Genomic DNA, 26,289 nt, shown 5'->3' with positions numbered 1-26,289 from the left:
CGTAAAAGTATCATCATCCAAAGCAAAAATAACTCTATTGAGACGATGATCATGCATGCTCTCAATAGCCCATCTGAGACCATGGAATTTTGCTTCATCATTTGATCGTATGTTCGAGAAAGCACGGCGACTATGAATTAAGACCTTGCCAAAATCATTTCTCAAAACCCAAGCTGCCCCACTCCTCATTTGAACCTTATCACGATAGACACCGATATTGCATTTGAGCCATCCAGATGGAGGACAAGACCATGACTTCTTAACAACCGTCATAGTTTCTTGATCTTCCCTAAGCCTCTGCTTTTCGTTTTTCTGAGCCAACATCCAAAAGTCCGCCTCTTCCTTAATCTTGATGACTAATTCTTCAGCACTGCTTTGTTTTCCTTCAAAGATGATCCCATTTCTGTATTTCCGTAAGTGCCATACAATCCATGGAATAGCATTTCTGACCTCTTCCAGAATCGAGATATTCTTCATCATTATCAAAACTTCATGGAAGTTCGAATAATGTGATCTCTTATCAAAACCATTCTCAATACAGGGAACATTGGCCAATGGCCAGACCTGTCTAGCAATCGAACAACCAAAGATAATATGGTTGATAGATTCACCCTGAAAACCACAAGCTTGACATACTGGGTCCATTCTAATTCCTCTCTTCACCAACAATTCTCCAACAGGGATTGCATTACTAACCGCCCTCCAGAAGAAAGCCTTGATTTTTGGAGTCGTAGAGATCTTCGAAATCTCTTTCTTGATATCATTCAGAGAGGGTCTCGCTTCAGCTTCTTGAATAAATGACCTGTTAATCAAACTGTTGATGAACCAATATCCAGATTTAACTGAATAACTACCATTCCTGTTATGCAGCCAAACCCAGTAGTCATCATGGTCAAAAGCAATTTTCATAGCCAGAATGCTCCTTATGTCCTCCTCATAAAAAAGCTCCTCAAGTTTCTCTAGATTCCAGCATCTATTTTGATGATCAATCAAGTCACTAACTCTGAGCATTAGGTCAACAAGGATATTCTTCATCAAGGGTCTCCTTCTTCCATTATCATCAATCCAGTTCTCAGTCCACACAAACACAGAGCTTCCATTACCTCGCTGTTTACGCAGACCTTGAACCAGAAGTTCCTTCCCAAATTGAATGCTTCGCCAAGCATAAGATGGTCGGGGACCATTCTTTGCAGACAAGAAATTCGAAGAATTGAAGTACCTGCTCTTGAAAAATCTAGCAAAAAGAGAATCAGGATCATTGATAATACGCCAAGCTTGCTTTGCCAACAGCGCTTGATTGAAGCCTTGAATGTCCTTAAACCCCAATCCCCCTTGCTCTTTTGCCAGACACATCTTGGTCCAACTTAACCAGTGAATCTTCTTTTTATGCTCTAGAGAATTCCACCAAAAATCAGCCATAGCCTTGGTAAGATTTTCACAAGACTTTTTTGTCAATTTAAAGCAGGACATTGCATACACGGGCATTGCCATCGCTACCGCCTTGATTAAAACCTCCTTGCCTCCAAAAGAAAGAAGTTTCGCAAACCAGCCAGATAAGCGATCCTTCAATCTATCATAAATGTAGGCCAAAATTTCGGTTTTGGATCCGCTGAAACATTCAGGAAGGCCAAGGTAAACTCCTGAACCACCTTCTTTAGTGATGCCTGTGATCTCCTGAATAGCAGTTTTAGTAAAGATATCAACCTTCGAACCAAAAGTTATAGCTGATTTAGCTTCGTTAACCTTTTGACCTGTGGCTTTTTCGTAAACCTGAAGAATCCTCATCAACTCCTTAGCTTGTTCCCTCGTTGCTTTACATATTAGAAGACTGTCATCAGCGAAAAGCATATGATGAATCATCGGTCCTTCCTGTGAGAACTGAATGCCTTGAATAGCTTCACATTGAACCGCCTTTTCAATTAAATGGATAAGACCTTCAGTACACAGAACGAAAAGGAACGGAGACAAAGGGTCACCTTGTCTGATCCCTCTCTCTGGCTGGATGCTTCCAAAAGGCTGATCATTAATGAGTGTCGAGTATCTAACCGTTGATACACAAAACATAACTCTTTCAACCCAGACAGCCTCAAACCCCAAAGCCAAAAGAAGAGCTCGAAGATAACCCCACTCCACACGATCATACGCCTTCGACATATCTGATTTGATGGCCATGAATTCTTTTGAGATGCTTCTATCTGTCTTCAGAGCATGAATAACTTCATGTGCAATCAGAATATTATCTGTTATTAGCCTCTCTTCAACAAGACCGATTGGGAAGAAGAGACAATGACAGGTAGGAGAGGTTTGAGTCTGGAAACCAAAATCTTCGAGATAATCTTATATAGAACCGAGCACAAGCTTATAGGTCTCAAATCCGACATAAGAACAGGATCATCAATCTTTGGAATTAGGCAGAGATGCGTGTAATTCCATTCAACAGGAAACAAGCCTGTTACGAAAAATTCACGAACCTCCTTTGTAACTTGGTCTCCAACCGTATTCCAATATCTTTGGAAGAAAAGACCGGTCATCCCATCCGGACCAGGGGCACTGCTTGCATTGATAGAGAAGACCGCATCCTTAACCTCTTCTTTACTGACATCTCTGGCAAGATCCTCATTCATACCATCAGAAACGCGTCTAGTGAAACCTTCAAATAGACTAGTGAAATCACCATTGGAAGTTGATTTGAATAATTTGGAGAAATATTCAGAAGCAACTTCCCCTTTAGCAGCTTCAGAGAATTGTTCTTGACCATAGGCATCAATTAGTTTAATGATCCTTTTCCTTGCTCTGTTTGCTTTCACTGAAGCATGATAGTATTTGGTGTTTAGATCCCCCTTGATAGCCCATTTATCCTTGCATCTCTGCTTCCAAAACAATTCCTCGTCTCTATAAGCCTGGACAAGTTCAGATTTGAGAAAATAAATTCTCGATGTTGAGGGATGCAAAGAAGATTGCTCCAACTCCAAGGCACATTGAAGCTGCTTGATCTTATCACGAGAATTGATGTTTTCTTTCTTCTTCCAATTACTCAGCGCTTTTCTACATCTCCTCAATCTGTCTGATACCTTGGTTTCGAAAAGAGGATGATCTGTTAACAAAGCTTTCTTGATTTCTTCTTGCACACCACGCTTATGTAAAAATCTCCCATCAAAACGAAAGCTTCCTCTGTAGGGATCAGAAGAGGAGAAGAATTTGACCAGAACTGGCCTGTGATCCGAACCCCGTTTATCCATGAAAACCTGATTGGAGGCAGGAAAAAGCTGAAACCAACTCTTGTTTCCGAAGCTCCTGTCCAATTTAGATTGAATAGATAAGGTTCCTCGCTGACCGCCCCACGTGAAGCAATTCCCTGTGCTTGGCAGTTCCGACATATCAGCAATCTGAAGCATATCATTAAAACCTTGAAAAGAAGCCTCACTTCGTCTAGGGCCTCCGATCTTCTCGTCATTGTTTCTTATTTCGTTAAAATCACCAACCATACACCATGGTTCTTTCCGATAAGCTCCAATGCGCGATAGTCTTTCCCATAGCTTCGGTCTATTATTCTTAACCGGTTCACCATATATACAAGATACAAAAAAACATTCCTTCCCAAACTTTACATAGCAGTCCACCAAGTGTTTATCTACAAACTTGAAATCAATTTGTACAGAGTTTTTCCACATCAATGCTAAGCCTCCGCTGTACCCAATAGGATTAACTGTCATAACCCTATCATAGCCTAGCCATGTCTGTAGATCCACCAAGTCATCTCTGTTGTGTTTAGTCTCCATCAAAAACAAAAGGTCCGGGAAATGATCTTTGCGCATCTCCCGTAGTCTTGGAATGACTAGGTCTTGTGCACGGCCCAAGCCCTGGCAATTCCAACTGATCATAGACATTTAGATATTGGACGGTCCCTCAATTGGGACCACAAATGGTTTCTTAAACCTTGCAGAGCTTTGAGATGGCTCGACATCTTCCTTTGCTTTCCTCTTCGAATCAGTGAAGACACCTTCTCCAAACTTAGAACCTCTGTTCGCATCTGCCTTTAATGTACCCTTGCCATTAGCCTTTCTGATGAAAGTACCAGGTCTTCGCCTACCCTTAGGTTTCTTTATCGGAGTCCCGGAAGCACTGGTTACGAAAGAACCAGCACTATAACCCGTTGAACTCTGAGCAGAAAATTCAGGGAGACTAGAATCAGAATGAACCATCAAGAGAGGCATGGCAGATACCACTTTTCCAGATTGAAGAGTTTTGGTTCCCGCAGAAATAGCATTTGCCATCAGCTTATCAGGTCTAGGAGTCTTCACCTCTTGAGCTCCGAAATCATAGACATGACCCTTTCCTTTATCCAGAATCTTAGTGACAGACGGAGGAGGCTCTAATCTTAAGAAAGTCTTCTGACCAACTGGATCATTCTCCAAATCACCAAAAGACTTCTTAACTCTTTCTTCTCTTGCTAATCTCTCTGCACCTTCAGCAGCTCGCAAGTAAAGTCGCATATCCTCCATAACTTCCTTAGCAATCTTAGGTTTTCCAGACAAAGCATCAAAACCTAAGAGATGATCTGGAATAAGTCCAAACAGCGGATCAGATTCCTCTAAAACCTCATTGATCTCCTGAGACATACTCTCTGCAGATGATCCTGATGATTTCTCATTCAACATCTTTGTACTCCTATAGATAGGGCACGAAAGTTGTTCATGAGTTAGTCGCTGACACGTATAACACCGTTTCTGAATCCTTTCATAATCATACAGGATGTTCACAGTGTCACCACCCGGCGTTGTTACTTTCTTGGCTCTTCGGAGAGGTTTTGAAACATCGAAACGTACAAGCACCCTTACATACTCTTTGATTTGCGGCTTGTCTGGATCAAAAGCAACCTCCACTACTTGACCCGCAAAATCTCCTAAGGACCATAAGGCTTTCTTCGTGTAGTGGTTTATCGGGATGTTCCTCATCTGAACCCATACCATGATAAACTGAAGATAATCTTCAGGAGGTTTCTCAACCCATCTTTCCAAGACGATGGGCCACAGATTGTGAGTGTGAACGCCTTTGTTAAGAACGTCAAGCATATCATGCTCGTGAGTAAAAATAAACTGGAACTTTTCACGGGTGAGAGCCACTCCTCTCACTCTACCATACAACTTCCACTTCCGAGGCATGTTGAGAATCAAATCTGCCATATCCTGACACTGAGGGTTTAATAATCTGCCCACCAAGCTAAGTGCGTTCCTACCCGTTGAGTAATACTCCGGATGATCAGGAAGCACAAAGGGTTCTTCATCTTCTTCAATCGAGAGTTGAAGAAGCGCGTTGTCCAGGTGAGAAGCCATAGAGAAAACCCCAAGGAGAGATAACCAGAACGAAATTGATAGATCCCCAAATTTTAAAAACCCCTTTGATTTAGAGAAGAACACAGATGATCTTCAAAGACAAACTCTAAGATTTTTAACGATCAGATAGGATAACGATGACAAACCCAATAAAGAGGAAACTTTTAAGATAATAAAACGTGTTTATCGGTGCTGAGGCCCCACTTTGCTAGAAGGTGTATATTAGCAAACAGGGAAGAAAGCCCAAAAAAGGGAATCTGCTAAAATACGCTGAGAGAATTAAAGCTGGTTAAAGTTTATTTTTGGAAACTTAACTCTATATATTTGACTAAAAAAACTTAACTACATAACTTTTGTTATTAAATTTTTTTTTTTTTGGTCTAAAATATTTTTTTTTGTACCAAAAGAAACTTAATTACATTGTTTTGTCCCCGTCCGGTCAAAATCTCCTTGAATGAAATATTCTTGGAATAGTACAAAAAGCATAAGTCGTTAGAAGAAGTTCTAAGATACAAATGCATATAGTATACCACTTATTAACTTTATTTCCCCTATGCGGGAGAAATAACATTAATGAACCGGCAGATATTGGAAAAACAACAATTATTGTTAACCAAGGAAAATCATTCGTGGTAAAGACAAGATACACCAGGTCCAAAGAACGCGTACTCAAAAAAATATATAAATAAAAAAATATAATTGAACTTTTTTGAGTACGAGTACTTGTCAATAAAAAAAAATAAAATGTATTCCAAATTTATTCAAATCAGGTTTTCGGTAACGTATTAATAAGCTAGACCCATGCTGGGGCAGAAGCTCAATTTATTAACGGAATATATATTCTACACTGTGATTTCAGTCAGGAACACACGTGCGGGTGACCTTTATTTCCTTTTGCTTATATTTTGTTTGACAGAGAAAACAAAGAAACAAACAAACTGTTATGTTTTTGGGAAAATTATTTTTGTATAGCAAAAAAATGATAACCATGTCATTTTAAACTAATATCTATTTTGTGCTATCTTTACATAATACCCTTCACTATTTTTGAAAATAAATTTAATAAATAGTTTTACAAACAAAAAAAATTAGAAAAATAGTAACTATTGATAAAATACTTGTATGAACTTAGTGGTATTTTTCAGTTTTAAAAATATTTAAATCATAATTTTCAGATTTTGTTCTAAATAAAGTAGAAATGACATTCTACGAAATAAAATACGAAATCCATTTTTTTTCATTGAATCTACAATGTTTAGAATATGTGATTTACGTAAATAATAGTATTCTAAAAATATTTAGAATACACATTCTGCGTTTAACCTACCGATCTAAATTTTTTAGAAATCAAAATCTATACATTAATATAAATCTAAAACATGTAGAAAACGACTTCTATAAATTTACTATAAATTTAAAACATGTAGAAATCAAAATCTACACATTACTATAATTCTAAAAACCTATAGAAACCGATTTCTACATATTAGATGTATTCTACGGATAAGAAATCAGTTTTTAAAAATATAGAAACATAATATTTGAGAAAATTCACTATCACATTTTAAAAAAATCGATTTTTTAAAACAAAAGAAAAACAAAAAAAGTGGTAACCTTCTTCTCACGCCGTCTTCTATATTCCGTTGATTGTTCATAAAATTTACACATTATTTCTACCATGATTCATATCTATGCTTCCACGGATCGATCGGTCTATAATTCGAGATCGGTCTATCTGTATGAAATCTACCTTTGCCGATCGAGTAAAATGGACCAGGTCGATCAGTATATGCTCCGTGATTTTTTTTTGCATAGTGATCAGAATTGATCGATCCGTTCGACCTTGTAATTTTGGATTGATCAATCCCGCTTGATTGAACCCGTTATTTATTATATTTAAAAATTATAATTTTAAAGGCATTTACTATTTTAAAAATAATTAGCCTAATGGGACATAAAGTATATGAGTTTAGTCTAAATAGACATAGTTATCATTTTTTTGCTCTAAAAAGCAATTTTCCGTATTTTTTTGTTCAAACTTATCTATATCTTGTTATACTTGTAGCGTACATATTGCTTTTGAATTTTGTTATAGTTGAGAAAAAATGGAAAATATTAGTGAAAAAGAATGACAATCCAAGAAAGAACTGGCAGTCGTATGATAAGAGAAAGATCAGATTTGACGTCTGTCTTGTTTTTTCAGTTTTTTCAATGTTTTTAAATTCGATCTGGACACTGAATTAAATTACTATTTTGATCACTAAATTACTGAATTAAACGTGGTTAAATTTAAGATCAATATAAATATAAGATAATATAAATTATAATATATAGTTATATACAAATATAATATTATTAATTAATGAAAATATAAGATAATATAAATTATTTATGTTTTATTTTGCAAAATAATAATCAAAATTTATTTTGCATGTATGAAAACTATTTTACTAATTTTTAATACTAAATTAAGACTTTAGTTAAAGTTGAAATAATGAACAACTAAAACATATTATAGAATTAAATTTTAGATCTAAAATATGTAAAATATAAATTTATAATAGATGATTTAATAACAAAAGTAAACTAATATTATTGTATCATTTTGGTTCTCTATAATATTTTTCATTTTCTTCTACTCACATAATAAAATTTATATTAAAGTAAAAAATCACAAAATCAATTAATTTATTCATTTTATTTAATATTAAAAATTATACGAAAATTTTAATCAAAATTTTTAAGAAGAATATTAGATTTTGTTTTCTAGATTTTTACTGGAACAACCAGTATCAGATCATGGATTAATGGTGAGTTTTGAATTGTTACTAGATTTAATTTTCATTTAACAAAGTTTTCATAAAATGTAAACCTGATTATATACGGCTTATCAGATTTATATGTTCAATTGTGGATCCACTAGAAAAAAATTGGTTTTTTCTTTTTATGTATCACTGTAAATGAAATTTTTTTTTTTTTCGACCCACCGTTGGCACAGAAATATTTTCAATGCATAAATTTTAAAATACTAACCGAATATATCAGTAGGTCCCGTATATACTATATAGTTTATCTTTCTTTTATCATGATAATGGTTTTACTTTCAGTAGATCCGGTAAAGGTCCTCCTTTACCGGATCCTAGGGTTATGCTAAGACTGTATATATGATTCGTATTTTGTTATGAATTGATACTGCCATCATTTAGAAAAATCAATAAAAAAAATTTATCACCAACTTAAACTAATTGTCCAATTCTGACATTTAGTTTTTATTTCACCTAATACAAAAATCAAGGGAAAAGTTAAGAGTATAAGTATAACACCCTAATCCGTAAAATAAAATAGTCGGTATTGATATTCATTAAATTTTAATTTTTAAGACCATTGAGTTGGTTTGTGAACAAAAAATAGAAAAGACCAGTGAGTTGATATCCAATCCCTTTTGGTGATCAGGATTTGCCATTTCCCTACCTAGCATTGTGTGGGGCAAGCAATGCTTTGGTATGGAACAGATCGGATATCCGGACAATTTTAAGATATTCGGATCCAGATCTCTATCTGGTGGATCCATAATTTTACTATCCTTATCCGGATCAAGGGTTCGCGGATATCTGGGTGTCGGATATCCTTCTAAAAATTATAATATCCGGCGGATATCCGGATCCGGATTTGGATCCTTAAAATAAATAAAAAATAATATTAATATATATAAAATATTAACAATAATTTTAAAATAAAAAAATATAATTTTTTAATTATTTCTATGTATAATATTGCAAAATTTACATAAAATTTATATATACTATTATAAAAATGAAAATATATTAAATAAAATTAATTTTTATATATAGATATTACTATTTTTGAAATAGTTATTAATAAAATTTACGAATCCGGATATCCGCACTAAAAAATCCAGATCCAGATTTGGCTTTGACGGATCCAACATTGTACTATCCGGTAGATTCGGCCTCTCCGGATATCCGGATTTTCGGATCGGATTCGGATCGGATCTCGGATCGAATCCGGATCTCGGATAAAAGTTCCAGGCCTACTTTCTAGGCTTCTTTTTTTCGGGTAAAGTAAGTTTTAATTTCTAGTTCTAGGCTTACGATTGTTAAAGTATAATAATTGAAGCGAACTCCAATTTTGAATTGCATTATAACTAACTCAGATTTTGTTTATTTCAAAAGTCACGGCTTCTTCAGTTCGATGACAGCTTTGAAGAAGAAAATGACATGAATCTAATTCTAAATCAAGATAATTCTCACTAGTCAAACTCAAAGTCATCTTCAAGTGAAACTCTTGAATCTGAAATACTATATCATTAAAAACTTGAGCGGTCTACTAGAACTCTCTCATAATAGTTAAACTATAACTTATAAATATTCCAAACTATGGAAAAACAAAACACCATACAAAATTTAAACTATAGAAAAAATCTCAGACAAAACTTAACCCATGTGAAAACCACAAACCTTTAAACGCACTAAAACTCAAATAATCTTTGCACTCACCAAAACTACACCATAAAGAATGTTTCAAACCAAAAACTTTAACCTTGTAATTATTTTTAAAAAATCTTGCAGTAGGCAAATCAAAACAGAATAAACCACTAACTTAATTAATAAAAACCTTAGAACCTTCAGAACGTGAAGGTAAACGTTTCATGTTTTCATGAAGAAGTCCCATTCAATAATGAGAGGTCATCGTCTTCATCATCGTCACCACATTTTAATTTTCATCATCTTCAACACCACCCGATAATCAATATCAAAAGATTAAAATATGACGCAGGAGCTTTAATTTTGATCGAATGCTAGCACTCTTAACATCTAGAATTGGAAAATAGAATATAAATTGTTTTGTGTCTCAGTAATTTACATAAGAGTTGTATATATATATATATATAATTTCGACCTATATCTTAATTAAGAATATAACTTATCTAAATCTTATGACAAAAATCTAAATCATATAATCTTTATCACGATAGAAATTATATAATATTCTTCCATTTAGGTTTGATAAATTTCATGGGATTCACTTCATAATCAGACGTTCCGTAACGGTTCTTTCGTAAGATACGCATCTTGCTCTATTAATTATATCAAATCACAAATTAGTCGTATTAAGGTGTGTCTGTGAATTTGTGTGCGATATATGTCAAGTTTTATCTTCAGTGCATTGGCAAAGGTGGTCTAGCATTTTCACCTATGTATATGACTCATAAATTTTAAAAATATTTGTGTAGTCATATTCAATATACATTATATCAATGTTCAAAATTTTGCTAATCAGTAATTATACGCTTTGTATAGATCTACCGGCTAGGAAAACTATCAGGACCTAGACGGGATATATGCGTTAATGAATTATTATTTGTTATTATATATTATATTTATATCATATATTGTTTTAGGTTTAGTTATAAAATTATTTTGATAAATTATAATATATTAGATGCACAAAAAAACTCAGACAAACTTGTGACTTTCAATAACATTATTATTTTATTTAAATTGATTTACGCTGATTTAGATCAATTTATATCGGCTTTTACCGATTTAAACTGATTCAAAATTGTTTAAACTAATTTGAAGAGCTTAAATCAAATTTTAATAAAATAATTTCGGATATGATTGATATATCTTCTATGCAGACGTTTAAGCCGTTTTATAGAACATTGGATTATACTATATACACTCATATTTACGGAAAGTGTATGGGTAAAAAGAAAGAGACCAGAATAGCTGCAGTTTTCAGTTCTGCTGCTAAGTAAAAACAGAAGTGTTTCTTAAGTATTGAAAATGGATAAATACAATAAATTTAATTTCATGAAAGACGGAATAAGAACAAGAGGACAGGTAGTGAAACAGTAATGTTCCAAGATTTGTTCGGTGAATTGGTGATAAAACAATACGGCTATTCATCACTAAATCTCAGCTGCTTTTTGTTTGGATAAAGAAGATTTATTTCTAACCGTTAGAAAGTTAAAACATGGAGCAAGATCTTCTAGTGTGGTGGTCATATATAATAATGTTCTTGTTTCTAGAGGCTGTTATTATTATTATTTATTTTAATTATACAGAATTATTCTAGCCTTACAGAAGCGATCCAGACTAGTCACGTGTTGCCACAAAGACTGTTATTACCCTATTTGCAACCCATCGGACCTACTTCTAGACCAAAGCTCCTCAGCTTTCTAATCAATTGCATGCAAAATCAATATTGAATATTGTGAACATGCATTTTTGAATTTACTATATATCTAAATATTCCTATCAGTACATTAGTATGTGTCTATACTTAGATTTTTGCAATTCCATGGATCTCTATTCTAAGTCATACCTGATTTATGAAGAGATCTATCATTTAATTCTATCACGAAACAGTTTTTTTAGATATTGATAGAACTTATGTATAGCCGTATTGTTTTATCACCAATTCACCGAACAAAACTTAAATTAATCCAGAGAACTGCAAACCACCAAACTGTTACTCTAATGATTTTTTTTTTTTTGTTCAACAACTCTAATGATTTCAACTGTAACTAACTACTTCAAGAAAATACGAATTCGACTCTTTTGAGTAATGATTTATATCTAAAACAATAAAAGTGTATTTGATTATCATTGCACGACTAAAAAAAAAAAGATTATCATTGCAAGACGTATAAGATGAATACCCACACTTATATTAAAAAAAAAAAGATGAATACCCACACAATTTTTTAGTACCATGATTTATATTGCTTTTCATATGTTTAATCTGAATATGAGTAAAGTAGTTAATAATCAATTTATTCTTTAAACGCGTCTCGAATATATAGTTTTGTTTTCCCGTCCAACCAACGAAGGTTATCTCATGCTTAAATATAATTATTAATAGAACTATTCTCTCATAAATCAATTTTTAAGTTTTTGTCACAAAATAGTTTTTAAAAAAGAAAATGATCAAAATAACCCATTTTTATTCTGAAAATTTTAATTTTTTTTTAAATTTGAAACTCTATCCACAAAACTCCACCCATTAACTTTAAACTCTAAAGTGGTGTTATTCAATTATGTATTTTAATAGAGTTTAAATCTAAGCAAAATCCAATATTATTCGAATAATGATTCTAAATTATGTTTTAAAATCTAGTGTTATTAGATATGGTATTTATAAATCTAATTTAAAATCTAGTGTGATTCAATGAATGATTTAATTTCACTTTCTAAAATTTGGTATTATTCAACTTCAAAGGATTTAAAATTTCTTTGTTTTTATAATTGATTTAAAATCATTTGCGGTGGATTCTTATGAACAAATGATTGAAACCAAAATTCAATGTATATTACAGAGATTTTAGAATTCATCAACTAAAAACTATGTTTAAATTTAAATTTTTAATTGATTACAAAACTTGTCAATAGGTTTTAAATCATTAACTGAACAACACCCGTAAGTTTAGATTAGTTAATTCTAAGGTAAAAATACATTTTTATATTTTAATAAAATTTATTTTAATCATTTTTTTCATCGAGTGTTATTTTTGTGACAAAAACTTAAAAACAATTATTCTAGAATTTTTTTTTTAATATGCTTTGTCGGATAATTTTGTGGTCCCGTAAAAACATATTCAGTGCTATAAAGTGGAGGTTACAAAGTGGATTGACTATAACACTGTGTAATTTGAATTTTGAATACCGACATTTGACATGGACCAGTGAAGCATTGTTCTATAGCCTTCAAAATTTTAAATAAAAATTACATAGATATAAATCTTCGAATTTGTAAAATTAAAATTTATTAAATCGTTTACGTATATGTGTTTTAAGACCGGTCATATATGTGTTTTATATGAGTGTGTATATACATATGGATGGGAGTAAAATTTTGTCTAGATGTAAAATGATTTGACAAGACAAGACGTTGGTATGCTTTTGCGTGTGTGAAGTGATTTGTGATGTGGACTTATTTTGACTTATCCCTTATTCTCTTCTCCTATATTCATCTGCGATATATAGGAATAAAGACAAATCAATATGGATGCTAAAACTAAACATGATAAAAAAAAACTTTTAACTTGTAAATCTCAAACTTTAACTAAATTTATTAGTAAAATGAGAAACTAACACAAGTTAGACAATATAAATAACACAAGCATTTTAAACACCATGCTGCAGTGTCATCTCAAAATGAGTTGAAATAAACCAATATTTGCATTACATTTTTTTTGTCGGCCTCTTTCATTAACTGAAAACCCCAATGGGTACATCAATATGGATTCGGCCCAAATTTACATCATACATCGATCATAATTTTTTTTATCAAACTTATCTGCATTACATCTTTTCTGTTTTCATAATCTTTCAGTTCACCTAAAATTTTGTTCTTTCATCATTTACAATGAAGAAATGGTACTACCAGGTACCAACACAGACGGGGCTCATGTGAGGCTAATAGCTAAACAATAAAAAGCCTTTAGACTATGAAGTAATCTAAGCCCAACGTGAAGACAAATTGAAAAAATAAAAATCTCGTGAAAGAAACCTCAAATGTTCCGTTTGTAAGAGAACCAAAGAAGCTTAAACATGATTCTGACGTAAATGGAATGTGAATTCACAACACTGAACTCACTCCAACCTCACACTTCTAAATATATAACTAAAACTGAATTCAACCTCACGTAATTGTTTACAAACGCATTAATGTGGCATTGATCCCTCATAACTCATGTGTCTTGACTTTAAAAACCTCATCCACACGAGTCTAAATCAGATTCCATTAGTAGTTTTTCCTTTAAGTTTTCTCTTCTTCATCGTTTTGACTTTTGATGTCAGTACGACAGTACATAACCTTTTACATTAAAGAAATTAACTCTACCTAACTGAAGCATCATATATACTTGTCCAAACAACGTTTGGAAACGGAACAAGTTCTTGATTAGTTACTCAGAGGTGTGCTTACAGTGTATTGAAAAAAGCATTCGCCTCAGGCCCCCGATTAATATGACTGTTTTTAGGGCCCCAAAATTTCAAATAATTTATAGTATAGTGGTTTAGACTTATTTAAAAAAAAAACATTTCTGCGAAAATTAATTAACTCACTTTTTGAATTCATATATTTTTTTCTATATGACATAATATAACATATTTACGTTATAAACTTATTTTTTTACAGTATTAGACTTGTGTATTTGGTGGAAATAATATATCATATTAGAAAATTGTTTTCATTACGATTGTAAATAAATTTATTTTTAAAACTTGCCTTAAGCCCCTAAAACTCTTCGCACGGCACTGTAGTTACCCATATGGTCATAGTATATGTTTCAGGCCACACGAACACAAAACACAAATCCATTTTTTTGTCATCTAGTCTAGTGGATTAATATTAACTTAAAATTGAGAGTACACATAGCCAACCGAGGTTTGCAAAACCTTTCTGGAGTCATAAGCCAGTAAGGTGATAGGCATCATCAGGAGAAAAAATTTGGTACATACACTAAACACATAAACTAGATTAAAGGAAGAAGTCAAGGTTGAGATGAAACATGGTGGAGATACCCGAAAAACTGCAGGAAAGGAGAAGCTAAACCGAACTGGAAGAAGAGATGAAAGTAAAAGCGAGCATGTCTAATTATTTGAGTTTGGAAGATGATCTCCAAGAGCGTTACCACCAGAGGAAGATGCTCAAACACCACACGTAAAACTGCTTCATCAACAAGATGCCACAAGAGATACTAATCTTCAAACCGAGCAGCCATAGAAGACGACATTACACAAATCCATTTATATTGAACAATCAATCATCAAAGCATAAAGATGTCGCCATTACAAAACCAAATCATCAACAAATGGAGTTTCAAGTTTTTAATTTCTTATGTTTTCAAAAGTTAAAAGTAAATGAGATTTAAATAAGAAGATAAAAATATATGATGGTATATATTCTAGTTTATACACAAGATTAGAACATTTTTTGTTACGTGCTTAACTATAATTTTCTGTTTGTTATCTCTCCAAACTTTTCTATACAAACTATGAAAAAAATACGAAAATAATTAAAATGAAATAAAATCGAATGTGTCACATTCCTCCTCATCTGGGAGCGTAGGAGACGGTGATATCCATTGGCCGTTTCATATTCGCCGACCATTTCTCCGATTCCAAATACAATTGCGATATCTTCCCGGCGACTCTTCCCATCTCCGGCCGATTCACCGCCTCATCCTCCACGCACTCCAACGCCAACCGCATCAACTTCTCCACCACCGTCACCGGAAACGAATCCCCCAACCTCCGATCCACCCACCTCCTCAACCGCCCCTCTACATCGCCACCATCTCCGCCGTCAACCACCGCTTTCGCCGTTTCAATCACCGAAGTCCGTTCAAAATCCCCGGTCGATTTCTCATACCTATACTTCAACGGCTCCTCCCCAGAGAGAAGCTCAAGCATCACGACTCCGAAGGCGAACACGTCTGATTCCTGAGTCGCAACCCCCGAAGCCTGAAACTCCGGCGACATGTATCCCCTCACTCCTTCGAACCTCACGGCTCTGGACTCTCTCGATCCGTCTGTTTCCCCGCAGAGCTGCGCGGTGCCGAAGTGGCAGATCTTGGCGTTGAAATAAGGCTCCGTCACGATCACCGCCGAGCTCTTGATGTGGTTGTGGACAAGATTCTCGATCTTTAGCCCCGTCTTGTTGTGGATGTAGTCGAGACCGTGAGCTAGATCCGTCGCGATCTGGATCCTCGAGGTCCAGTTCGATAGCACGGTGAAGTTAGCGTTCTTGGGGTTCCTTAAGCAGTTAGCCAGGGAGGCTCCGTTGACGTGTTCGTAGACTAAGTAGATGTGGTTTGATACTGAAGCCCCGAGGAGGTTGATGATGCTCCCGTGGTGGCTCCGGCAGATATCGGAGAGGCGATCTTTGAGCTCGTCTTTCGCGATTTTTCGCCGGAACTTTCTTTGGAAGACGACAACCTCTTTCCCTCGTAAGGTGCATCGCCACGAGGCTTTGGATGAGGAGGAGGATAAGCGGTGTGCGAGGAAGTTGTTGGTGGCGGTGCGAATCTCGGAGACGTCGTATATGTGAGGGTTTTCGGGTAAGGATTGTCGGAGACTAGCGAGGGATGTTCGGCTTGCGATGGATGAGGAGGAGGAGGTGGCGGCGGTTTGGTTGGAGGTCGAGCTTGTTGCTGTGTTTGTTGTGGTTGTACTTGTATCGGTTGTGCTCGTTGACGGAGACTGTTTCGTTGAGTTTTGTCTTCTTCGCGATCGTGTTCGAGTTGGCTCTGAAGCATTGACGCCCATTTTGGATTTGCACATACGGACAAGGTTCTTGTTTGAAATGTGTGAAGGAGTGGTAGAAGATCAGACATTAGACGGCGAAGGGAGGCGAAGACGGAGACCGGCGTAGTATAGTGGACGCGGAGTTAGGCGCATTATAGTGGGTAAGGAAGTAGTCATCTCTCTATTTCTTTTCTATTTTTCATTTCTGTGTTTGGTTCTTGTTAGTAGGCAATTTATAGAGGTCTTTTGCTTCCTCTAGATATACAAAATGTTAAAAAGTAATTTTAACGGAATATACTAGCTCCATCTGTATGGCATAATAGCTGTAGTATTTGTTTGTTTGTTTTTTTTTTTTTTTTCTTTATCAAAAGCGTTTGTTCTTTTTAATTGTAATTAATATTTCTTTTAACAAAATATATGTTGTCCTGGTCGAGCTATGAGAAACTTTTGAGCTGGCCTAGGATGCTCGAGGTAAAGAATATGATGATTAGAAGATCTTTAACCCAAACCTTTTTTTTTCTATAATTTTCACTAAAATAGAGTAATTTTTGTTTTAATGGTTTATTATAGTGATGTAGCAATGCATTTGTTACTGCTTACCAATTTGATCATTCGTTATAGGTTGGTGAGCTTTTCTGGTGTAGACTGTGGCCTACTCCACACACATGTTTTGAAGACAAACAAAATGATCAAATCAATTAGCTCACAGTGACAAATTTCCATTAGCTTTACAAAGATCTATCTATTCGTGTCCATATGAATCCACTGAGATAACAAAAGGAAATAGTTCACGCAAAACGATCAGATTATAACGAATAAAAAGCTGCCACATGTTGATAATCAAAAATAATAAAAAATCTACAGTTAATAAGTGACGTATAAGATGACATGAGTGTATGACGATTTTACCTTTCATGGAAATTTATGCAAATCGGTGGAGAAAAAGTTATTCTCGTTCATGTGATCACGGTGATTGTGATGTCAATTGAGGTTCTTGGAGATTACCTAATGTCTCATTAAAAATGTAGAAACATACAAAATATGTAAATTATAAAAGTCTCATGATCCATAGTTCCATATTGCAAGTCCTGGTTTTCTATCAAATTAGTAATCAAGTAACGCCCATCCGTGATAGGTGTTACCTTCACTTTCAATAAGAAACTAGAAAATAGAATTACAGATTGAATAATTTATCTCATTTTGAATAAAAAAAGTTTAGACGACATTCTTATATATTCTTAATAGATTTAAGTGTTATAGAATAAAATCCCAAACCGTAAAATCAAGACGATTCTTGCCTAAACCGGGTTCAGAGCTTAGAGACGCACGGCCTCTACATAGTGTCTTTTCAGCATTTTATCTTCTATACAAGTACTTGGACAGTGGAAAGCTGAGGCTTCTAGCAACCTATAAATCAAACAAAAGGCAAACAGAACACACACAAGGTGCATCAGAGCATTATCTATTGTATCAGCCTATGCTATTTAACACAATAGTTGCAAACAAAGTGTGTTACCTTTAGAGACAGATCTTCAGACACCATAGAACGGTACCTAATAGAACCTTCTAACGGGCAACTTCCGCTTTTGATCATAAAGTTTGCATCACAAAGACTCGCCACTTGAAGCAGAATGTCAGACATCATGTTGTTACTCTCCTTGTCGTAACCCGTAGCTTCTTCTTCTCCTTCTTCATCTTCCTCCTCGCCTAATGAAGAGTCTCCTACAGAGGCAATGCACTGGAATATCGCCAATAGTCTCTCTAGTGGAAAGCTTCCAGGCCCTTTCATCACTGCTTCCTGCTCTGCCATTTCCTTCTTCTCCATCGATTTCTCAGATGCCCTGAGAAGGAAACATCATAAAGGAGAAAAAACATCAGATTCTATTCAAATACATCATGAGAACACACCACCATTACCATTATCTACACTTGTTATCAAACTCAGTAACCGAAAGAGAAACAATGATACTGTTTCTAAGAACTTACTTGCGCTTTCTTTTACGATTATCCATGCCTCCTGTGGAGTCAAACATCGAGGCATCTAACGTTGCTGGGTTTCTCGAAGCTAGGAACGCCGCAATGAGAAGGTACTTTGCTGAAGTAGACATATGGAAGTCCAAGATCTCAAGTTCTTCACCTTTCTCAGAACTGTAGCTGGCTTTCTGCCTTCTCTCGCCTCTGGTGTCACCATCATGAGGGCGACCTGAGACCCTGAATACCTCATTCAAACAAGAAGTAATATGCGGTCTAAGATTGCTATACAGCCTTCTCTTCAGATCTTCATTAGGCGAAATCGATAAATCATCAAGTGGTTCACAATACTTTCTGAACAATGATGACAAGGAAGTGGAAAGCTCTTCAACTCTCCTTGTGACTCTACAGAAAGGTCTCAATGCAACACTGTATTGACACACACACACAGAAAGAAATTGCATTAGTAAAAAAAAACATATGAGTGAAGGTTAGAGAAAGCATCATTACTATCAGCCTTACTCGAGAAACGCGGAGTACAACTTCTTGTTAACTTGATTTTTCAAGAAGATCTGACGAAGCTCCTCTTCAGAATACTCAGGGAAATAAACAGGCATAGGGTCAGTGTATCCCATGTTTGAGTAATACACATCCGGTGGCAATCCACTGATGAGTATAATACCAAGCTGAGGCATCTTCAGAACTGAATACAAACTGAAAAGAAACTGCAGAATCATTGCCCCTTTGTCCCACTCTTTGATAAGATCCACATGATCAACTATCAAGTACACCATCTTCCCCATAAGTTTCCTCTCCAGCTTTGCAGAGCCTAGAGTCTCCACCACACCACTAAGCGCTTCTTTAAGTAAATTCACAAAGTCAGATGGCTTGTCACATCGTTTTGCACTAGCGTACCCATTTGAAGAAGACTTGCTATGCAGCAGCAACTGATTCAGAATCGACTCGAAGAAGAGACGGGGAGTGCAACACGTACGGCAGCTTGAGTAGACGAAAGGGCGGTTGAGATGCTTGAACACCTGAAGAGCAACACTTGTTTTGCCAGTGGAAGCGTCGCCGTAGACCATTACTGGAAGAGCAGGGGAGTCCAAGGGGCCAATGAGACGGATCAGGTCGAGAATCTGAGAGCGTCTGCCTGGGAAACTGGAGAGAAGGGCGTCCAATGTGATGGATTCTTGTCCGAACGTGAGGTCAGCGACGGTTGGTGGGTGGGAGGGGTTGGGTTCAGGGTTGTCATTGGTTACAGAAGATGAGAATCTAGTGCTTCTTCGAGTGACTTTCGAACTCTCCTCTCTCGTCATGTGTTTTTTACCTGTGTCGAAAAGACAGAACGTGAGCAAACTGATAACAAATGTAGAAAATGCTCAAAGAGCTTTATTTAAACAGAAATGGAGATAGCTTATTAAAGCTTTATTGAACAAGAAAGTAAAGAGAAGAAGTAAGCTGAGATTGTCTGCAAGAGTTAAATGTTTGTAAAACTGATATTCATAAAAATGAAGGTTTGGCTGCTAGAAACGCAGCCTTGGTTGCAACTTCAGAACTGTTAACGACATATATATATATGAGTCTAAATCCAATGTACTAAAGATAAAAGAAAGTCCATGCCCAAAATTGAATTCGAATTCGTACCGTTTAGTAACGAGCGGATTAGTGGGTGTGTCCTCTGTAGACGAATTGAGAAAGAGACGAGAAGAAGAAGGTGAGGGCTTTTAGGGTTTCTTTTCGAGAGAAAACAGAAAAGTATCCCCCGACTTGAGCGAAGAAGAAGAAGAAGAAGAAGAAGAAACAGTGAGAAACCTACCAAGTCGTGTCCTTTCAGTGAAATGGGAAACGACGTCGTTTTTGGAATCTTTATTTTTGCAAGTTCAATTGGTCGTGTAGGAAGATTATCAAAGAGTATTAATTTATTGGTCTAACGAACGAACCGAAACCGAAAAATACCGGACCAGATAAACCTAAGAGCACCATAACCATTAACCCAAATACACTCAATTAGGGGTACTTAATTCTTTTTTTTTTTAATAATTTTAAGTTGCAAAAGTGATTAAGCACCGAAGCTTGGACAGCTTAATTAAGCACTGGCGCTTCTATCTTTTGTCTATTTTCTCTTTTTTTTTTTAATTCCAAAATCACTAAGCACCCCCCCCCCTAAGCTACTGCATTAATGATGCTCTAAGTAGCCGAAACCGTAAGACTAGTTTCACTACTTACATTAGATGGGAAAAATATTCAGGAAAACGCTCCGAAAAATAGTAATGTACTTGTCTACTCATCCAAGAGTGAAAGAAAGTGTATTATGCTGGCCACCATCTTCACTTCTATCAGGTACTAAAAAGGCATCTAACTGATATACTAATAGAAAATAGATAGTTAAATTTCTCAAAAATGCAGGCACAAGATCAGTTCTTAGCTTTATGACAGGATCGGTCGCGCTGTCCAAGCATCTTGTAGAAACCATCAAGTATTTCAGCATAGCTGTCAGTTTTGGTGAGTCAAAATTCTTTTGAAGAAGCTGTAAATAGTATTTGGGATAGTTTTGGATTCTGATGTCATCCACTTCCTTCTCTTTTGTTAGGAAGTGTTAAGTCACTTATAAGCATGCCATGCTTCATGTCACATGCAAGCATACCTGCAGTTGTACGCGAGGCCAGAGGCTTGACAGAAGATCTTGTTCATATATCTGCAGGCATTGAAGATCTGATGATTCGATCTCTTATCTTGATATCGCCTTAAAACCCGGTCCGAAAGAAGCACTGTTTATTTTCATAGGTTCTTTTTTTTTTTAATTCCAAAATCACTAAGCACCCCCCCCCCTAAGCTACTGCATTAATGATGCTCTAAGTAGCCGAAACCGTAAGACTAGTTTCACTACTTACATTAGATGGGAAAAATATTCAGGAAAACGCTCCGAAAAATAGTAATGTACTTGTCTACTCATCCAAGAGTAAAAGAAAGTGTATTATGCTGGCCACCATCTTCACTTCTATCAGGTACTAAAAAGGCATCTAACTGATATACTAATAGAAAATAGATAGTTAAATTTCTCAAAAATGCAGGCACAAGATCAGTTCTTAGCTTTATGACAGGATCGGTCGCGCTGTCCAAGCATCTTTTAGAAACCATCAAGTATTTCAGCATAGCTGTCAGTTTTGGTGAGTCAAAATTCTTTTGAAGAAGCTGTAAATAGTATTTGGGATAGTTTTGGATTCTGATGTCATCCACTTCCTTCTCTTTTGTTAGGAAGTGTTAAGTCACTTATAAGCATGCCATGCTTCATGTCACATGCAAGCATACCTGCAGTTGTACGCGAGGCCAGAGGCTTGACAGAAGATCTTGTTCATATATCTGCAGGCATTGAAGATCTGATGATTCGATCTCTTATCTTGATATCGCCTTAAAACCCGGTCCGAAAGAAGCACTGTTTATTTTCATAGGTTCTTGAACTGAAAAATCTATGCAAGTAAACCATAAAACATAGTTTGGTGGTGGAGGAGAACACATCAAGCAAATAAACTTGTTATTGTTGGATTCGTTGTTAAATCTGTATTCCAGCTTGTAATAGACTTCAAAGCCAACATAAGCAGAGGAAACATGATTACTATGCAAGCACTGATCTTTCTTCAAAGTAAAATACAACTCTCAACAAGATGCTTGTTCTGTGAAGAGAGAATAGAGAGGGCCCATTGAGCAACTTGTCCTTAAATTCTGTTTCAGGTTAGGTAAGAACAAGTACATGGAACAAACCATGACACATCTGCACCAGAATATACCAGATCTGTACTTATTTGTTCACTAGTACAGGTACTTGTCTATACATGACAAAAGCAACACTGTAAATTGAATTGAAAACTAAAGTTTCCAAATAAAGCGACAGATCTACAGATCCTTCATAATACCATTTTCAGAAAGACAAGTTGAGTTTCTTTAAAGCAAAACTAAAAAGAGGAGTGAACAAAACTGAGACTGGGTTATTCACCATTGAAGATTTACTGATGTACATATAAACATCATCCCCATACATCAATCATCATCCATCTATAATCCCCCTCTGCATTCCCTACTGAAATCATGTATTGTACCAGCAGAAGCATTCCTACAAAACTCTAAAATCAAGATACCGAAAAAAGAAGCATCATGGCGATAGAATCAGACAGCGGTTGTGATACCCTCAAATCTAGGACGTGATCTATCTGTTGAGAGCCCTTCTTCCACTGACTTCCTCTTGTTGTTACTCATTGTTTGCTCCTCTTGTTGTACTACTTGCAAATGTACTTGTTTCGGTTCTACTTCTGACTGAAGAGGCAAGATTTTGATTCCGATTTCTGTTAAATCTTTAACCTCTGGTTCAACTACTGCTGCTACGGTTCCACTTTCGTCTTTTGAAGGTGCTTCAATCTCTTCCAGCTTCTGGTTCTTCAACTTTGTTTTCATCATAAGAGGTTTCAACTTGTTGAGATCAGCTAATCTTACTGGTTTCAAGAAAAACTCCTCAGCTCCTTCTTCTAAACATCTGTTTCATGATTAACACTACTAAACATAAGCACTACCTAAAGAGGTACACACACTCAAGCTTTAAAGTTTCAATCATTCATTGGCTCTTTACCTGCTGATCCTTGCAGGAACGTTCTCAGAGGACATTATTACTACTGGTATGTTCTTACAAGCTGATGATTCCTTCAAAATTATAAAACAGAAGTTTATATTAAAATTCCTGAATAAACCAAAATATGTTATCAATCAACTGTACACATCAAATAGCATAAATGATATGAAATAAACAAATCACAAAAGAGAAAAAATATTCCTAGTTGACATTTTCACTTTCTTGATTATACAAAAACAAACAAAACAAGTATACCTTGACTTTCTTGAGCAAATCATAACCAGTCATGCCTGGCATACAATAATCTGTAATTATAAGATTCACTTCAACTTCCTGTCAAAAAGTCACAATCAAAAAAGAATAAAACAAACTTCCACTAGACAAAAACTTGTAAACTTTTTTTTTTTTTGTTGCTAAAAAAAACTTGTAAACTTAAAATTGAAATGATTCTTTTTTAAGAAAGGAGCAAACTTTTCGAACCTGGTGAATCACAGGAGATGTAGAAACTGCATCTGGGTCGTTAATCTCAAAACCTTCTCTTAAACCAAGAAACTCTAAAGCCTTATAGCCTGAATCAACAGTTGTCACTACAAAACACCAAGAACATAGAAAAGCTGAGATCTTTCTTGGATTCTTACAAGCTACAAAGACATTTCTTACCTTGACACGAAGCCTTTTGAAGCAATCTCTCTATAAATTTACGGTCGAATAAACTATCATCAACAGCTAAAACATGAAACTGCGGTTCTGCTGCCATAACCATTGCAGAAATTTTAAGATCTAATCTTGAACCTTGAACCCAGATGTAAAGTCTCAGACTTTTTCTTGTTCTTTCACTCCGGGATTGCTGCTACTTTAATCTCAATACATGATGCGAGGAGGAAGATGAAATAAAAAACGGGTTTGTGCTAAAAACAAGATCTGATTATATGTTTGTTTTTCTTTCTTCTTCCACCAAATCATATGCAAAAGAGAGAGCGAATAATGAATAAAAGTAATTAGTTTTGAATTGTGGAGAAAGCAAGTTCTGATAGAAAAATGTTTTGTTTTGTAGGAGACAACTCAGAGGCAAGAAAGAAACGACGGAATATATACAATAATCAGAATAAACATCTTTTTATGGTGATTTTTAAGGATTAGATATGAAGTGAGCTTTGCTTTCTATACTACTTATACCAAAACTGCTTTGTTTTTACATCAAATTTAAAACGTACATCCAGAAGATTGGTGAATGTAAACAATAAGTTCAATAATTTTCAAAGATTTTAATTTCAATAGTATTCTGTTTTTTGAATCAAATGGTATAACAAACTTAATTGGTAGATTTATAAGATAATACTTTTTTCTGGTTTTGTAAAAAATATAAAATAATATTTTTGGCCACTGTACATTCATAAATTTTTTTTGGGTATCTATACTATTAAATTAAATCTATACTATTAAAAGGAAATTATTTTGAAAAATCTAAATAAACAAAGTTGTTGAACCTATTCATTAATTTGTTATTTTTTTGGTTTTACCATTAATTATTTCCTAGACTATATTTGCGAACTGATTTTGACACATGTCTTTTCTACAATCAATTTCACAAAACAAATATGACATGGCTGGGTCCGCTACTCTTACTGTTCGGTTCATCTGGCCCAAGATTTCTGAGGATTCCGCTGAATGCTACTGTCTCTCAAGCAGTTAGTAATGGCCACTGGAATTTACCGCCCGCTCGGTGGGATATTGCAGAAACGCTCCATGTTATCCTATCAACCACTAGAGTTCCATCTGATGCTAATGACATGGCTGGGTCCAACTCTTCTACTCTTCTAACTTCATCAAAATCACTCGATATGGTCAAGATCAAGATCATGATCTATGGCAAGCCAGTTTCTAGGGTAGGGAGTGCCTTTGCGGAAGATGATGGTGATGAAGTTCGAAAAACAGCAGAGTTGGAACATAAGATAAAAGATATGTCTACGAAGAAGGAAGAGTTGGAATCTGTAAAGGAGAAGATTAGAGAACACTTCAAGACTGGTATGAACTCTTCGCTCACCGTTACATAGATGGCTGAGAAAGTCGATGAGTTTTTGAACAAATTGATTAGATTGGAAAGCTCTAAACATACTCGCGAGGCACAACAATTGCAGAATATATCATCATCCCAAGTAAAAGTTTTAAGCAATGTTTTGGAATATACTGAAAAGGTTGATCCTGGTTCAGATATGCAATCGGAGAAGATAGAGTCTGTTCTTGAAATTGTTCTAGAGTCTAGAGAAGCAGTCTGCATCTGATAAGACATATTTTGTTCCGAATAATGTTTTAGACAAGCAAGCAGCATCTGGCGAGACCTGTTCCGTACTGGATAATGTTTTAGAGAAGCAAGCTGCATACGACAAGGCACATTTTGTTCCAGGTAATGTTTTAGAGATGCAGATATATTCTAAAGAATTTGATATCACTTTCAATAGCGATCATCAAGAAGATCATAAGGAGGGAGGAAAGTGAACCAGACCGAAAAGAAATCTTCATGAAGGAATCGAAAACAGAGAAAATCATTTGCTTACAGAGTACGCGACTAATCTCAGGAACTACAAGGATATGAAGAAAACTTTGGATGAAACACATTTCTAAAATATATTTTTTAAAATTTAAAATTTACCCGAAACTCAAAACTGTAACCGAAAACCCAAGCATGACATTAGCCTAAAACATATATGAGATGCCCAAATATATCTGATATACACAAAACATTTCAGGTACTTTTAGTACTCGATCGGGTCTTTGGTAGGATCCAGACCCGAACTGAGACTTGTATGTCCAAAAATATCTAATAGGTATTTTGTCTTGGACCCGGATCCAAACCAAATCTGTATTTTTGGGTCGGTTTTAGTTCTGGATTAAATGCCCAAACGTGAGAGAGAGAGAGAGTTACATTATATAAATCTCAAATAAACTAATTAATAAATTATAAAATTTTAAACATATCAAATCTCAAAAAGTTACATTATAAAAAATCTCAGAGAGATTTTACATACAAAATCTCAAATAAACTAACTAATAAATTAAACAATTTTAAACAAATTCTCTATTTTGA

The 26,289-nt window shown here is 35.2% G+C and overlaps 4 protein-coding genes, 1 long non-coding RNA gene and 1 pseudogene across 6 annotated transcripts; 1 reads left to right on the top strand and 5 right to left on the bottom strand.

Annotated features, from left to right (window-relative positions):
• Positions 1–2,246: 2,246 nt before the first annotated feature.
• On the bottom strand, positions 2,247–3,887 carry LOC117126851. The gene has a single exon (XM_033276012.1). The coding sequence runs from the start codon at positions 3,885–3,887 to the stop codon at positions 2,247–2,249; it is 1,641 nt and encodes a 546-aa protein (XP_033131903.1).
• Positions 3,888–5,333, bottom strand: LOC103831387. Its single transcript, XM_009107286.2, has one exon. It carries the CDS (start codon positions 5,331–5,333, stop codon positions 3,888–3,890), a length of 1,446 nt encoding a protein of 481 aa, XP_009105534.2.
• Positions 5,334–15,238: 9,905 nt separating this feature from the next.
• LOC103830084 lies at positions 15,239–17,387 on the bottom strand (annotated as a pseudogene).
• A 329-nt stretch (positions 17,388–17,716) lies between these two features.
• On the bottom strand, positions 17,717–21,355 carry LOC103830085 (origin of replication complex subunit 5). 2 transcript variants are annotated; one of them, XM_033274214.1, is made up of 5 exons: positions 20,229–21,355; positions 19,106–19,910; positions 18,599–19,012; positions 18,129–18,453; positions 17,717–18,019 (listed from the first exon to the last, which is right to left on the bottom strand). In XM_033274214.1, the coding sequence occupies exons 2-5, from the start codon at positions 19,900–19,902 to the stop codon at positions 17,969–17,971; spliced, it is 1,587 nt and encodes a 528-aa protein (XP_033130105.1). In that variant the 5' UTR covers positions 19,903–19,910; positions 20,229–21,355; the 3' UTR covers positions 17,717–17,968. The 2 variants fall into 2 exon arrangements, with proteins under 2 accessions (XP_033130105.1, XP_033130104.1); XM_033274213.1 differs by having other exon boundaries at positions 19,106–19,913; positions 20,231–21,352.
• Positions 19,753–22,759, top strand: LOC117126413. The gene is made up of 2 exons (XR_004448961.1): positions 19,753–19,954; positions 20,168–22,759. It is a non-coding gene; the product is annotated as an uncharacterized LOC117126413 (long non-coding RNA).
• Positions 22,465–24,952, bottom strand: LOC103830083 (two-component response regulator ARR9). The gene is made up of 5 exons (XM_009105791.3): positions 23,865–24,952; positions 23,685–23,791; positions 23,460–23,537; positions 23,205–23,275; positions 22,465–23,111 (listed from the first exon to the last, which is right to left on the bottom strand). Exons 1-5 carry the CDS (start codon positions 23,965–23,967, stop codon positions 22,748–22,750), a joined length of 723 nt encoding a protein of 240 aa, XP_009104039.1. The 5' UTR covers positions 23,968–24,952; the 3' UTR covers positions 22,465–22,747.
• Between the last annotated feature and the right edge of the window lie 1,337 nt (positions 24,953–26,289).

Source organism: Brassica rapa, chromosome A07 (genome assembly GCF_000309985.2).
Source record: "Brassica rapa cultivar Chiifu-401-42 chromosome A07, CAAS_Brap_v3.01, whole genome shotgun sequence".
Classification (NCBI taxonomy): Eukaryota; Viridiplantae; Streptophyta; class Magnoliopsida; order Brassicales; family Brassicaceae; genus Brassica; species Brassica rapa.
This window is presented reverse-complemented; position numbering and strand designations above follow the sequence as displayed.